This window comes from Cervus elaphus, chromosome 13, assembly GCF_910594005.1.
Source record: "Cervus elaphus chromosome 13, mCerEla1.1, whole genome shotgun sequence".
NCBI classification, from domain to species: Eukaryota; Metazoa; Chordata; class Mammalia; order Artiodactyla; family Cervidae; genus Cervus; species Cervus elaphus.
In genome coordinates this window covers 23,245,503-23,260,776 of record NC_057827.1, presented here as the reverse complement: position 1 = coordinate 23,260,776, position 15,274 = coordinate 23,245,503, and the positions used below count along the sequence as shown (strand labels likewise).

Below are 15,274 nucleotides of genomic sequence, written 5' to 3'. Positions count from 1 at the left end.
ACCAGCCTGGCTGTATTACCTAGGGGCTATAAGCCTGATGTGCTGCAGTCCTTGGGGTGGCAAAGAGTCAGACACGACAGAGCTACTGAACTGAACTGAACTGAACTGATGCTCTGAGAAATGGAGTATCTCCTGCCATATCCATAGACAAGGATGTCACCGACATCAGCAGGGTAGCCCTCCAGTGTGATCTGGTAAAGCCTGAGGGCACCCAGGAAGGTGTCTAACAGTCTAACAGTCATCAGACGGCAGCCACCCTCCCTATGGTGAGCCCAAGGGAGCTCAGGATGTGAAAAGAACACAGGGTACTGGCCTGGGATAGCTGAGATGCATATGAAAGGAATGACTCCAGTGAGCCCAGACTCTTGCATCTTCCCATGCATAGAAAAGCACTGAATTCCTTAACTTGGGATATCTGTGCATGCATGCACGCTATGTCAAACTGTTTGCATCCCTATGGACCACAGCCGGCCAGACTTCTCTGTCCATGGGATTCTCTAGGCAAGAATACTTGACTGGGTTGCTGTGCCCTTCTTCAGGGGATCTTCCCAACCCAGGGATTGGACCGTCTCTTACGTATACCTGCATTGGCAGGCAGGTTCTTTACCACGAGCACCACCTAGGAAGCCCTTGGGATATCTGGTTTTCTTTAATTAACAATAATCTTTTGATGTTCAGACTACCCAAAACTTTTGCAAAATTTTTGTTACAAAAGTTCAAAACTTTTGTTTTTTTGCAAAACTTTGTTTCAAAACCTCTGTATAACCTGGCTTCTCCCCTCACCTCCTTGGAGCAGTTCTCTCAGGGTCACTTGGGATGCCGTGGTCACTTGGGATGCCGTCTCCTGGGCCTGAAATGAAAGTCCTCAGTTGTGTCCAGCTCTTTGCAACCCCATGGACGATACAGTCTATGGAATTCTCTAGGCCAGAATACTGGAGTGGGTAGCCTTTCCCTTCTAAAGGGGATCTTCCCAACCCAGGGATTGAACCCAGGTCACCCGCATTGCCGAGAGATTCTTTACCAGCTGAGCCACAAGGGAAGCCCAAGAATACTGGAGTGGGTATAAGTCCTAAAAATCCCACTGAATAAAACATAACTCTCACCTTTTTGGTTGTGAATATTTTTTTAAGTCGATGGCTCTCCCAGGCTAGAACTCTGACCCTTTAGAACAATGTCTAGTACATAAGGAGCACTCAGTATCTATTGAATAAATGAGTTACAACTGGGGCAAAAATAGAATCAGCTTTAATGAGGAAACTGTCTGTAGGTACTGGGGTAAGTTGATCACCCCCCTTTTGCTTCCTACCACAGATCCACATGGAACAAGATTTGAGCTGTCAAATCTGACTGCCTCCAAATTGTCACAAAGATTAGCGGCTTGGAAAGGAATTTCCCCAGGTTCTTAATGTATTCACCAAAAGACATTCAGTTTCATTTAACAGACCTCAAAAAGAAAACCAGATACTGAAAAATGTTCAAAGGGTGAGGCATTGTTCCTGTGTCCTTGGTTCAAATTTGAGTTAGAAGCTTTGGTTCCCATTCTGAATGAGCAACTTTTCCTTGAATTCAGACTGTCTGGGGATTTTTTGTTCCTCAAATGCATAAAGGATTGTTACCCTGATTTAAGAGGAGATGCAAAATTCTTGCTACTTGAACATACATTGAAAAAGTAACTCCCTAAAGAAGGCTGAGCACTGAAAAAATGATACTTTCAAATTGTGGTGCTGGAGAAGACTCCTGAGAGTCCCTTGGACAGCAAGCAGATCAAACCAGTCCATCCTCAAAGAAATCAACCCTGAATACTCATTGGAAGGACTGATGCTGTAACTCCAATACTTTGACCACCTGATGCAGAGAGACAACTCATTGGAAAAGATCCTGATGTTGGGAAAGACTCAAGGCAAAAAGAGAAGAAGGCAGCAGAGGATGAGCTGATTGGATAGCATCACCAACTCAACGGACATGAATTTGAGCAACCTTTGGGTGATGATGGACAGGGAAGCCTGGCGTGCTGCAGGCCATGGGGTCGCAGAGTCAGACATGACTGAGCGATTGAATTAACAACTGTGTGCTGAGGTTGGACACAGGAACTGCTAAAAGCCTAGCGGAAGAATGCCTGACTCCAACCAGGGGATAGGCTGCAGGGTTCCTAGTGGTGACACTTCCCAGGTTTAACAGTGTCACTCATCAACCAGACCAAGTCCCCAGCTCTCTTTGGGTCAGGTGACAGCAGGAAAGTGAGGCAGCCTGGCAAACCTCTCAACCTTAGCTGACACATACCCTGCCACAGTTGGCCCATTGGTAGGTCACATACCTGTCCCTACAGGCAATCTGCCTTTGAAATCCAGCTGTCACAAACCCGTAAAATATGTATGTGAATCCCCAAATTACATAACACAGATGGAACCACCTCAAACAGTCAGATATAGCAATTCCATGTGGTTCAACTTAAAACACATCAAACTGTACTAGTGGAATGAATACATTTTTAAATACACAGACACAAAAGAATGAATTAAACTATATACCAATAAACATGTGAAAAAGATGTTCAACATTAAATCAGGAAAGTGCAAATCAAAACCACAAGTAACTACCTCACACCTGTCAAAATGGTTATTACCAAAAAGATCACAATAACATATATTGGTGAGGATGTGGAGAAATTGGGACCCTTGTGTAGCCAGTGGGAATGTAAAATGGTGCAGTTTACTGTGTAAAACAATGAGATCCCTTAAAAAATTAAACGCAGAACTACCATGAGCCAGCAATCCCGTTTTCCTGGGTGTATATCCAGAAGAATCAAAAGTAGAGTCCTGGAGAGATACAGTCGCATTTTTAACAATTTTTTAAAAAATGCTTGTCCATGGATGGCTGGATACACAAATGATGGCATGTACATCCAAATGAATGTTACTCAGCCTTAAAATGGAAGGAAATTCTGACACATGCTACAACCTCAGCAATGAACTCTGGGGACATTTTGTTAAATGAAGTAAGCCAGACACAAAAAGGCAAATACTGTAGGATTCCACTTATCATTGTTCAATCATGTCTGACTCTGCAGCCCCACAGACTGCAACACACCAGGTTTCCCTGTGCTTCACTATCTCCTGGAGCTTGTTCAAATTCATGTCCATCGAGTCAGATTTCACTTATATGAGGTATCTAATCAAATACACAAAAACAAAGTGGAATGGTAGTTGCCAGGAGCTGAAAGGAGGAGGGTCTGAGGGGTTATTGTTTAATGAGCAGTCTCAGTTTTGTAAGATAATAACAGTTCTGGAGATGAGTTGCATAACAATGTGGGTATGTTTAACACTATTAACTGTACACTTAAAAATGGTTAAGATGGTAAATTTTAAGCTGTGTATTTTATATTTAAAACTAAAAAAAAATTTTAAGATAAAAAGTGAGTATATAGCTTCAAAGAGAAACAAGTTGAGTAAACTTGTGCTCTATAAATGATAGGGCAGTTACATAAAAAAATAAACTACATAAATTCAGTAGCTCTAATATTTTCTTGCCACATCCCAAAGCACCATCTTGAAATAAATACACAGGCCTCAAAGGCCTCAGCACCCATCAAGACTTGGTGCCCTGGGGTCCCACAACCCCTCCACCAAGCACCCTCCCACCTCAGCTGGAGGATTCAAAGAAAAGGCCATTTCACCCACTTTTACAGTTGAGTTTTATTCCAGAACAGTTTTACAAAGCTGATTTTAAACCCAGTACATCTCCACATGTGAACAGCTCCATCCCTCAGCCCAAAGACCAAAGACCCTAAGCAACTGCTCAGCTGTGTGGTGTCAACTAGGCTTTTAAGGAACCTAGAACAAAGTCCTGGAGGCAGCGGGTCAGTGACTCAGCCAGCTCCCAGAACAGTCTGCGGCCCTACGTTTGCTGTTATGTTTTCAGGAGTGTCTCTCCGTCCCTGGCCCTGCTGCTTTGCTCAGATTGATACAAAATCCATGCAGCACAGGAAGAGGGCCCACAGACTCTGAGCTGTCCTCGGTGGCCCACGTCCCACCTACTGGAATAGCTACAAGGACAAGTCCTGTCTGAGCAAAAAACGCACAATGTGAAAGAGGAGAGTTAAGTTTTATTTGGGCAAAATGAGGACTGCAGCCCAGGAGACAGCATTCCAGAGCTCTGAGAAACTGCTCTGAGCAGGCAAGGAGTGGAGTCAGGTTATACAGGAGTTTTGAAACAAAGGGCAAGCGGTCTGAACATCAAAATATGATGCTAGTTAAAACCAGAAATCTCAGGTTAAGGAGTTTAGTGCTTTTCTATGTATGGGAAGATGCAAGAGTCTGGGCTCAAGCTGAAATCATTCCTTTGATCTGCGCCTCAGCTCTCTGGGGCCGGTATCCTGTGTTTCACATCCTGAGTTTTCTTAGGGCTCACCTGTAGGGAGTGGCTAGTCTGACGACTGCTAAATAGCAGCTATTCTTTTCAGCAGGTATTCAGTTTCCTCAGGGTTCACCAGTTCACCGTTTAAGGGCTGCAATCTGCAACTGCTGATGACTGTGACTTCCTTTGTTTACTGATAGGGCTGGAAATATTTCATTTCTAGGGGCAAAGCTCTCAAATGGCCCCAGGGTGTGTTCAGGTGTTACTTGGAAGAACCTAACACTAATCCTTAAAGAAAACACAGCTCACAGAGCCTAACCCTGTGAGGTAGGTGGTACCCTTATCCTCATTTTACAGATGAGGGATCAGACTTGAGTGAAGTCACACACTTGCCTAGGTCTCAAAGCTATAAGTGGTGAGTTAAGATGAGGCTCAGAATTTCTGTGTGACTTGAGCTCTCGGGTACCCCAAAACCATAAAACTGGTCCTTAGGGAAAAAGGACAGAGGGGTGGGAGATGAATCGTGACAGAGAACATTTTTAGTAATTTAGAGAAAAACCACCCACTCACCTAACCACAAGTGGCTGGGGGCACCCACCCAAGTGCGGGCACAACTACACAGCTGTCAATGCCCAGTCTAACCCTGGCAGACCTGCCCTCTGCTCCCCTAGAGACCTGTGGTCTTGCTCTCAATAAATAAAGATCCCAGTGGGCAATTCTGCAGAGGGGTCCCAGAATTTAAACTGTACTACTGTTTCTCAGACTTCTGTTTGAGAGCCTAGTGCTGAGTGGGCAGGAGGAATGCCTGACTTGGGTCAAGATACATATGCCAGTCTCCACCCAGAGCTTATCTGCCTTCCCTCCTCCCAGAGCACCTGGGGACTTGCAGGCGAGGACCCAGCTCCCCATGATCTGAGGTCTCTGCTGTCCCACTGCTGCCAGAGTTCCAGTTCAGAAAGGGACAAAATGGCCTTGGAGTGGCCTTAACTGTATAGCCTCAGGGCATGTTTAATTCTCTTGAAAGTGACCCTGGAGGAAGACGTAGCTGGTGACAACAGGAAGAAAACTTTGCCCCAGGTCACTGGGTGGAGATAAGAGAACTCTGGAATATTGACACCCCCACCCACCACCAAGGAGGGAGACACGATCCCTTTAGAGAGCACAGCATGAGGGTGGGGGCGGCCGGTGACGTCATCTGTTGGCGCATTCCCTACTTCCGCTGGGTTCCAGCCCACCTGCCATTTTCACGGCCATTAGCAAAACCACAGGAGTTGGGGAGGGAGGGCTGTGCTGCGGGCAGGTGGTCCCACTCTTCAGACCCTGGGGGCAGCCAAGTATCCTGCCCCAGGCGCTCTCCCGCTCCCGCTCCCCAAGGGAGCTTCTCCTCCTTCACTCCCGTCTGCCCGGCGCCTCCCCCATGCCTCTGCTGGTGCCCTGGGCCAGGTCCTCCGGCCAGTACTGGTCCTCCATGTACTGCTCCATGTCCGTGCCGCTGTCGGGCTCTCTGTCCTCCGGTGGGGCCCGGAGGCTGCTGGCCACCTGCTGCTCCCACTGCACCTCCACCAGCCGGTAGAGCTCCATGGCTGTCACAGCGTCTTCTACTGACGAGTGCCCGTGCTGGCCCACCTGCGGACGAGAGCCCCCGCGTCACTGCCCGTGGTCCTGGGGGGACGTCAGGCGCCCCAGGCTCTGGGTCCAGGCCCAGGGACGTGTACTCTCAGAACACGGGTGCCCAGCCGGGTTCAGTGAGAAGGCCGTGGGTCCCAGTCATACAGAAGAGCGCAGGAACGCCAGCGATATCACAAGCCATCTCTTTCGCCTATTTCCTTAAATATAAAAACTGGTTTAAAAATCCCTGATTCTGGGCTTCCCGGGTGGCTCAGTGGTAAAGAATCTGCCTGCCAATGCAGGAGACGTGGGTTCATTCCCTAGTCCGGGAAGATCCCACAGGCTGCGGGCTTAGCCCACGCCCTGCAACAAGAGAAATCACTGCATCGAGAAGCCTGAGCACCACAACCAGAGAGTAGCCTCCACTCATCCCAACTGGAGAAGGTCCACAGGCAACAACAAAGATTTACTCGATGCAGTCATATGGAATAAATAAATACATAAAATCCAATTCAGATGGAATAATGAATGTGAAACACAGGAGGAGCAAGAGTGACCAGGTACCCCTGACCACTTCTGGTTGCAAGAGAAGGAATTCTACATGTGAACAAGAGGACAGAAGCAGGAACTGGGTGGGAGATGGATCTAAAGAGAGCAGCCTGGGAGCGCGTGGCTGACGGTCACAACCTACTGGAAAGCAGAAGGGTGGAGAGAAAACACCCAGGGCTGCGTGTACACCCGGGAGTCCCAGGACCAGGCTGGGGAAGCGGCAGGCCCCGCACTGCCTGCCCGTGGCCCCTGTCTCCCCCTCTCCCGCTCCCCTCCGGCCCCACGCACCTGGATCTTCTTGTGCAGCAGCTGCAGGGCCAGGTCCTTAAGAGAGACACGATTCCGGACGTGAAGCCCTGGCTGGCTGAGGAGGCTGGGGACAGAAGTGGTATCCCGGGTCTGGCCCCGAGGGTGGATGTACTTGAGGGCCTGGAAATCGTTGTGCAGGGCATGACCCACCACCACCTTGCCCTTCAGGAGCTTGAGGATCTGTGAACAGAGGAGGAATTAGGAAGGGCCACATCCTGACACCCTGAGCAGTGGTCCAGGGACCCCTCTGGGGGGAGGCAGCATAGACAGGGGTGACCATGGGCCCCACAGTTAATCAGGCTGCTCAGAGTTTGAATGCAGTCCTTGACTCACCACTCACTATCACCAGGGGCCTGTTTAAGCTTCCCCCACACCTTCAAAATGGGAAAGCTGGCAACCGCATTGATCGGATGGCTGTGAGACTAAGGAGCTCTTAGATGGGTAGGTTACCCCAGACAAGCATATTTCCTCCTGGCCCAGCCTCTTCTCAGCCTGGAAGACTTAGCCATGCCCCACCCCCTCCCGCCCACTTCCACCCCCAACTTCCACCAGCTCCTCTCATGGCAGGTCTCAGCTTTAAACAACAGGAGGCCTCCCGGGCTGCCACCAGGACCCCTGCTGTTTTCTCCTTTGGGGGGTTAACCATGTTGTTAAGTACACATTCAGCTCCGCATGGCCTGTTCAGCTGCCCCTCAATGTAAGCTCACTGTAAAATGCAGGGACGTGTGTGCCGAGACTAGCGGTGCCCAGTGACAGCTCTGCTCACAGGAGGCAGTCCGGGCAGACGTGCCAGGTGAAGTCACAGAACTGTGCCAGGCACTGGAGACACGTGACCAAGGACAGCTCTTTCAGCACTAACGCGGCGGTCCCTGTCTTCTGGATTCTGTCCCTTTGTCCCTCTGCTGTCCAGGACTCCCGCCTCTCATCCTCGGAACCTGCTGTCTGGCTCAGCTCAGACCATCTGCTCAGGGTGAGCCTCTCTTTCCTGCCTTCCAAGGGAGGCCACATCCAGGGCCACAGGTCTGCAAACCCCTCAAGCCCTCTTCCCTGGGCTCGCATCTCCTTATCACCTGCTGCCAGCCTCCCCCAGCCACCTCTGCTGGTGACACATGGTTTATCACTAAACTCAGCTTTCATAGCATATGGATAAGGCACATTTAGACTTCAGTGGTAGGGATGGGCCATCACCCCACACACATACACACAAGCCACACGGTGGGAAGGGACCCAGCACACCCCATTCATACTGGCTCGGAGTGTGGGCCGATCCAGCGCGGGCCTGCTCTTGGCAGGCTGAGAGACGTCCCAAAGAGCTGGGGGTCACCACGTCTGCCTTACTGCTGCCTCTATTCCTAACCAGCTCACTTGAAATATCCTTTTAAAAGAAATGCTTATACTGTATCTGCTGTGAAAAAGGAAGACACAAGATGACTTGTTCCAGTATTCCCTAAATCTACCTCATCCCAAGAATAAACCAGAAATGTTAAGTAAGTATAGCTTTGCCACAATGCTTGGTTTAATTAAAAATGCAAAATGGTCCAACGTGGTTGATGTGACGAGAATCATACAAATTTTGCCCTTGATAAACACTGAGTGAATGCAAAAACCATACCCAGCTTAGCAGAGCCACAGGGGAATCACAAAGTGCCCACACCTCGGAAGTCTACCAGCCAGCTTAGCTCACCTGTATGCTGCCCACACCTGGCTTCCCACTTCCTGACTTCAGGTGACACCCTTAACCACCCCACCACAGCACAAGCCATCATCCTCCGGACAGCTACTTCCCTGAGTGCTCCAGGGCTTATCAAGGCAAGTTCAGTTCAGTCACTAAGTCGTGTCTGGGTCTTTTCAAGGCAAGTTCAGTTCAGATCAGTCACCAAGTCATGTCTGACTCCTGACGACCCCAGGGACTGCAGCACATTAGGATTCCCTGTCCTTCACTATCTTCCGGAGTTTGCTCAACAAAGCACCATATCAGTGTATTTATACTTTCCTTAACCACTGAACCTGGGCAAAACTGTGCTTCCACTGTTACTACGTTTCTATCTTTTTATCTGGGGGGTCATTGATAAAGTTAAAATGTTGTGTCTCTAACCCCATTTTCCCCATCAGCTCTGGGGTATTTATCGTGCAGGCTTGTACAACACGATGGTTTTTAGAAACACACATCAGATCCCTCCCAAGACCTAGAGATTTGCAGGATCAGAATCTCTACAGAGAGGATCTGGGACAAGAATCCAAGATTGTTAATAAGGATTTAGGTATATTTCCTATGCTCAAGGATGTTTGGGAGTTCCTGGCATGTTAGTGTGGTCCCAACCACAGATTAATTTTCCTCAAAGCAATGAGTCCCTTGGACAGTAAGGAGATCAAACCAGTCAATCCTAAAGGAAATCAACCCTGAATATCCATTAGAAGGACTGATGCTAAAGCTGAAGCTCCAATACTTTGGCCACCTGATGGGAAGAGCTGACTCACTGGAAAAGACCCTGATACTGGGAAAGATGGAAGGCAGGAGGAGAAGGGGACGATAGAGGATGAGATGGCTGGATGGCATCACCAACTCAATGGACATAAGTTTCAGTATACTCCGGGAGACGGTGAAGAACAGGGAAGTCTGGCATGCTGCAGTCCATGAGGCCACAAAGAATGGGATACGAATTAGTGACTGAACAACAAAGCAATGAAAAACTAACATAAAAAAATACCAAAAAACACCTGAAGGTGACAGCGCTATGGACCTTACACCTTTTATGCAGACGTAGTACTTTTATAACAGAAGAAGAAAATGTGGAGTTTAAGCTGTTTCCCACCTTGTGGAAACGCCTTTCCACACACACTACCACGCGGGACGGCCAGCAATCGCTCCATGCAGGTAAGGCAGGATTTCTACTCACCCTTTCCTATGGAGAGGAAACCCACTGTTTGAAGAAGCTAAGTAAGGTTCCCAAGGTCTCTCTGCTTCCAGTGGCTACATGTTAACTCAGACCCAGGCTAAGCCCCCTGCCCTGCCCTCACCTCTTTCTGGGCCACCTGGAAGGGGATGGCTTTGCGCATGTGCTGCCGGGTGATGCCGCTCCAGCGCGTGCGGTAGTCCACGATGGGCATCTCAGGCCGGACGTACTTGTCATAGAGGACCTCGCCGTGGTAACTCACTACAGAGCAGCGGGCCAGCTCGCTCACCCGCCCTCGGGGTCCTGTGCCCACCATCTCGCAGTCGATGGCCACGCACTTGCTGGGCAAGGGGCCGGCAGAGTCCCTGAGGGCTGGCTTTCTGCTGCACCCAGCACCTCCAGATTCAGCCCGAGGACGCTGTCTCGCACTGCTGGTGGCTTCTGCGCCTGGCGGGGCCCCGGGCAGCATAGGCAGAGGGGAGGGTCCTGGCTCCGGGCGTGGGCTCAGCAGCCCCTGCTCCTGTAGCAAGGCCTTCCGGGCCATGAAGCGCTGGTGCTGTCGGCTCTTCCTCTTGTGCTTCCTCCGAAGCACATCCTTGGCACTCGGGCTGGCCAGGGAAGGGCTCGGGCACTGCGCTGACTCAGGAGCTTCCTGGGGTACCATCCCCATCTGTGCACCACTCAGGGCCAGGGAGGCCTGGCAGGTGATCTGCCAACAGGGCAGCAGCCTGGGAGAGAAACAGGGCAGAGGGGCGGGGTGAGGAGTAGGCCCGGCCAGCCTGCCCCTCCACACCCCCTCCCTCCAGCCAGTGCTCAACTGCTGTACAGTGTCTCAAGATCCCAGACAAAGTCAAGAACCTGTATTAATGATAACTGCACTCAGAGAGTCGATATCACCTGCAAAATCACTGTCTTAAGTACTTTACATGGAATCACTCAATCTTTCCAACAATTCAAAAAGGTATTATTATCCGCATATTGTAGGTACTAAAACTGAGGCATCAAGGCTTAGTAATTCGTCTAATTAATAAACAGACAAAGGCTGATGTGAACCCAGAACCCAGGCTTTCAGATTCCACGCCATAGCCTACCCCCAACATTGTTAGCTTAAACTAAAAATTATGAAAAACTTTTAGAGAGGTGTTAAGAGAAAATAAACAAAATGAGAAAATAAAGATTACAGAGATGTTACATATATACAAAATCCCATTTTAGATAAACAAACAAAAGCTTTATGCAATGTAAAGGTACAGACCCACAGTAGAACCTAGAGAAACTATTTCACAGGAAGCCCACAACAGTTGTATTTTTGTTATGTGTTAACCAAAATGACATATCTATTATATGACTTTCTAATTCACTCATCATAACACTGTCTACAAACCTTTAACATAGTTGGATTTGTAGTTTAATCATGGAGGCCTACAGGCATAGGTGTGCTGGTAAACCAGCTCAAATCTAAAAAGGAGAAACAGAAAAAAGCCCTGATTTAAAGTGCTGTAGACTTCCGTGGTACCTCCTCTAAGCTCTCCATGCCTGAATGCTGGGTTGACAGGAGATGCTATCACACACCATGCTCACAGGAAATAGTTGTTTGTTCACGCAGGTTTACAAACCCCATGCAGTAAGACCGGCATCTTCCCAGTCGTCAAGGATGTAGCTTGGGAAGCCTCATCTCATTTGCTGTGCTAAGTCAGCTGGTAGATTTTGAACAGACCAGAAAACGAGTGCTTTGAAGCAGGCAGAGCAGGGACTAACTCAGCTCAGAGTAAGTACCTAACCAATTCAGGTTCTTTGCATGTAAAATGGAAAGAACCCACCCTTCCCTTGTGAAGAGGAAATGGTAAAATCCATGTGTGCTAGGATTTGCATGTATTTTTTAAAATTATTATTATTTTAAAAGTCACTGAAGTATAATTGATTTACAATGTTGTATTAATTTCAGCTGTATAACAAAGTGATTAGTTACACACACACACACATATTCCTTTTCATGTGCTTTTCCATTATGATTTATCACAGGATATTGAACATAGTTTCCTGTGCTATACAGGGGGCTTCCCCAGTGGGCCAGTGATAAAAAAAAATCCACCTGCAACGCAGGAGGCGAGGGTTCTGTCCCTTGGTCATGAAGATCCCCTGGAGGAGGGCATGGCAATCCACTCCAGTATTATTGCCAGGAAAATCCCATGGACAGAGGAAGCTGGTGTGCTGTAGTCCTTGGGGTCAGAAAGAGGTGGACATTACTGAGCAACTGAGCAGCAGCAGCAGTGCTATACTTGTTTATCCATCCCACATGTAATCACTTGCTAATCCCAAACTCCCAATCCTTCCCTTCCCCACCCCATTATTTCAGTCTCTTAGTTCATTAATCCGTCTTTCATCTAGACTATATACTTTGATGTAGCCTTTAAAATCTTTATAGGTGACCAATTTTAGTTGCAACTGTATTCATGAAAATGCTATTCCTAGTATATCTGATTAAAATTGAGCTGCTCATCCTTAACTCCTGAATCAACTATTCTTCATAGTATCAAAGGGATTTTCTGTGGAGTCAGCACACAGTATCATATCCTAGGCTTTCCACTGGTTAGTATATGTTGGTATTGTGGCCAAATCCCCATTATGCTACATATTTACATTTATTATATGTATATATTATAAACCCCTGCATACACCCACACATACACATAAATATATGAAAGGACCCGTGACTGTCACCAGGCCAGGTATTTAAAAAGCAGAAGCGCTAAGTTAGAGAAGGCCTGGCAGTGAAGGAGACACTTTGAAGGGTTTCAGAAAGTTCTACCAGTCAGCCCAGGAAGGGAAGGGCATGCAGACAGAGAAAAATATGGACACAAAGTCCAAGAGGTGGGACAGATTCATGGTGGGAAAGCAAGGATTTGGGTGCAGCAACTGGAAGAAAGGAGGTAGGGGGCGAGGAGACAGGGACAATAAGAGAGAACTGTCCCTGGAGAAAAGTCAAAGTTGGGGCTTCATCCAAAGGTGGTGGGAACCATCAATCTCCAGAGTTCTAGGGAGAGGGGGACAGGATCACAACTGCCTTGAAGGAAGAAACCTGGAGAAAGAACATAGAGTCTGTGCAAGGGCAGCAGAGATTAAGAGAAATGGGAGGAGAGATGCTACCAATGGTGATTAAGCGAGATTAAGAGAAATGGGAGGGGAGATGCTACCAATGGTGATGCTACCATTTGAGCCAGAGGGGAGTCTCTGTGACCCATCCTCTCTCTGCTTCCTGATCCCTTCCCCCAAGAACTCTTCTTTTTAAAGGGGCTCTCAACTATAATCAACTTCTTCATATTCACAAGTCACCTACTGAGGCTGACAGATACAGAACCTCAACTTGCCTCACCCCAGTAATGGGGAGAATGACATCTAAGAAGACAGAGATCCTCTAATAACTGCCTTCTGTAGGGGAGGAGGGACCTTGTCCTTCTCTGAGATGACTAAGGACCCTGTAAGGTCAGAAGCCGAGGCCAGGACTAGGGTCAATGGCCTCTCTAAACCTGTTGACAAGGTATCAAAGAAGCCAGAAATTGGTGGCATGGTGGTAAATAATTCACCTGCCAGTGCAGGAGACGCAGGATCCCTGGGTCGGGAAGATCTCCTGGTGAAGGAAACAGCAACCCACTCCAGTATTCTTGCCTGGGAAATCCCATGGACAGAGGAGCCTGGAGGTCCATGGGGTCACAGAGTCATATGCAGGAGAGGAAAAAAAAAAGGTCTCAGTGGCTCTTTGTTCCAAGAAATAAAAGCAGTCCTCTTCTACATGTCCTGACCTAGCTGACACATCAGAACCAACAATTAATCATCAAGGGCACACAGTCCTCATCTTGGGCTGCCACATGGAGCTCAGTGAAGCCAGGGAAAAGCGAAGGCTCAAACAACAAACTTTTCAGTGAAACAAACAAATCTCTCTCCAGCCCAGAGCCAACATCTGAATCAGCAGCCACCAGGCCTTTGGGCAAAGGAACGGCAAAGTCAGAATCGCCAGTGGCCTCAGGGCCACCAACTTGCTGGCTATCAGGAAGATGGGCAGTTCTAGACCCTGCTCTGGCACTAAAGAGCTGGATGAACAGGACCAAGACACTGTCTCCTAACTCAGGGGTCCCCAACCTCTGGGTCACAGACCAGTACCTCCTGTCAGATCAGCAGCCCCATTAGATTAGAAAGAGACATAACGCACTTGAATCATCCAGAAACCATCCGTCCCGCCTTCCCAGTCCATGGAAAAATTTGTCTTCCACGAAACCGGTCCCTGGTGCCAAAAAAAGTTAGGGCTGGCTGACCTAACTTAAAACTAGGGTTTATTAACCCCAGCGTCGAATTAGGTTAGGGACCTCCACAAAGCAGTTCATTATTAGAAACAATGAAGACGTCTGTTTAAAAAGTCTGATTTCCAGGCCTACCCCCACACCTTAACCGCCATTTGGGGAAAAGGGCTCTGGAATCTGTATTTCAAAGACTGCACGGCCCCGCCCCCCTCCTCCCCCCCGCAACAGGACGGTAACAATCGCCGGAATTTGAGAAAAGCTGACTCGATGAGATCCCCTGTGCTACTGAAAAGTTAAAACAAGACGAGAAAGTCCGAGGAGAGCCTGTTCATTCTCTCGCGGCCGCCGGCGTTCCCGGGGAGTGACGTGCGGAAGGCCCGGCCTCACCAGGGAGGGACTGAGGCACTGGTCACTCAGGGGTCGCGACTGCCCGGCCAACACCCACCAGGCCGGGCCCCGCTGCCCAGCGCCGCCCACTCAGGCCTGAGACCCCAGAGCAGGGCGCGATGCGGGCCAGGAGGCGCCCCGGACCGGGCCTGCACTCCTGGGGCCCCGGGAGCCGAGCCGGCCCGGCCGGGAGTCCCCCTGCCACAAGTCGGGGGCGGACACACCTCGCGGGGCCCCTCCGCAGCCTGGACATGTCGCACCAGCCCGCCCCACCCCGTGGTCCCCGGCAGAGTCCCCGAGATTACCTGAAAGCCCCGCGAGTCTCCTCACGCCAGCACGTGGCGTCCAGGCAGCCGGCAGCTGCTACACGCCCGGGCAAGCCCCGCTGCGGCCGCCCGCCTATTGGCTAGCTGGACGGCAGCGCCCGCCTAAGGCCTCTTCTGATTGGTCGGAAGCCTGGCTCGCTGCCGGTTGGCACTTGGGAGCATAAGGGGCGGGAACTCCTAGAGGGGCGTGGTTTGTGCCCAGGCTGGCCCCGCCCGAGGAAAATTTTAAAGCCGACTGGAGGGGACTGGCCTTTTTTCTCGCCGGGGTCCGCTCCCACCTAGGTCCCCAGGCTCCAATTCATCCCCCTCCCTGGGTGGGGATGTGGACTCTTATGGGCTTCGAGCCACTAAAGGCAGAATGACTTACGGAGTACACACCCGCAGTTGCAGAAGGTGGCCCCTACCTCCTCCGGTGTTAAGGAGACTGGCTGAAATAATAACATACCTGATGAGCACTAAGGAAAGATTTTTAAAAATTAGGATTGCTCCTTCGGTGCTATTTTTTTCATAGATCCTTTTGCAGTACTTTATTCATAAGTAATAAGTTCCTAGT

At 49.4% G+C, this 15,274-nt stretch overlaps 1 protein-coding gene across 6 annotated transcripts; it reads right to left on the bottom strand.

The window, feature by feature from the left end:
• Positions 1-733: 733 nt before the first annotated feature.
• AEN (apoptosis enhancing nuclease) lies at positions 734-14,787 on the bottom strand. Of its 6 annotated transcripts, none has more exons than XM_043922134.1 (5): positions 14,701-14,775; positions 11,098-11,171; positions 9,838-10,441; positions 6,799-6,999; positions 734-850 (listed from the first exon to the last, which is right to left on the bottom strand). In XM_043922134.1, exons 3-5 carry the CDS (start codon positions 10,381-10,383, stop codon positions 749-751), a joined length of 849 nt encoding a protein of 282 aa, XP_043778069.1. In that variant the 5' UTR covers positions 10,384-10,441; positions 11,098-11,171; positions 14,701-14,775; the 3' UTR covers positions 734-748. The 6 variants fall into 6 exon arrangements, with proteins under 6 accessions (XP_043778069.1, XP_043778063.1, XP_043778065.1 ...); XM_043922128.1 differs by lacking the exon at positions 734-850 and adding an exon at positions 3,673-5,979; XM_043922130.1 differs by lacking the exons at positions 734-850; positions 14,701-14,775 and adding exons at positions 3,673-5,979; positions 13,298-13,345.
• Positions 14,788-15,274: the final 487 nt, after the last annotated feature.

Excerpts from the sequence above, each read along its gene's own strand:
- AEN (XM_043922129.1), bottom strand. The coding sequence starts at position 10,383 with ATGGGGATGGTACCCCAGGAAGCTCCTGAGTCAGCGCAGTGCCCGAGC. Across the intron at positions 7,000-9,837 it reads TCCAGGTGGCCCAGAAAGAG|ATCCTCAAGCTCCTGAAGGG; the intron begins GTGAGGGCAGGG and ends CTCTGTTCACAG. Across the intron at positions 5,980-6,798 it reads TGCTGCACAAGAAGATCCAG|GTGGGCCAGCACGGGCACTC; the intron begins GTGCGTGGGGCC and ends TCTCGTCCGCAG.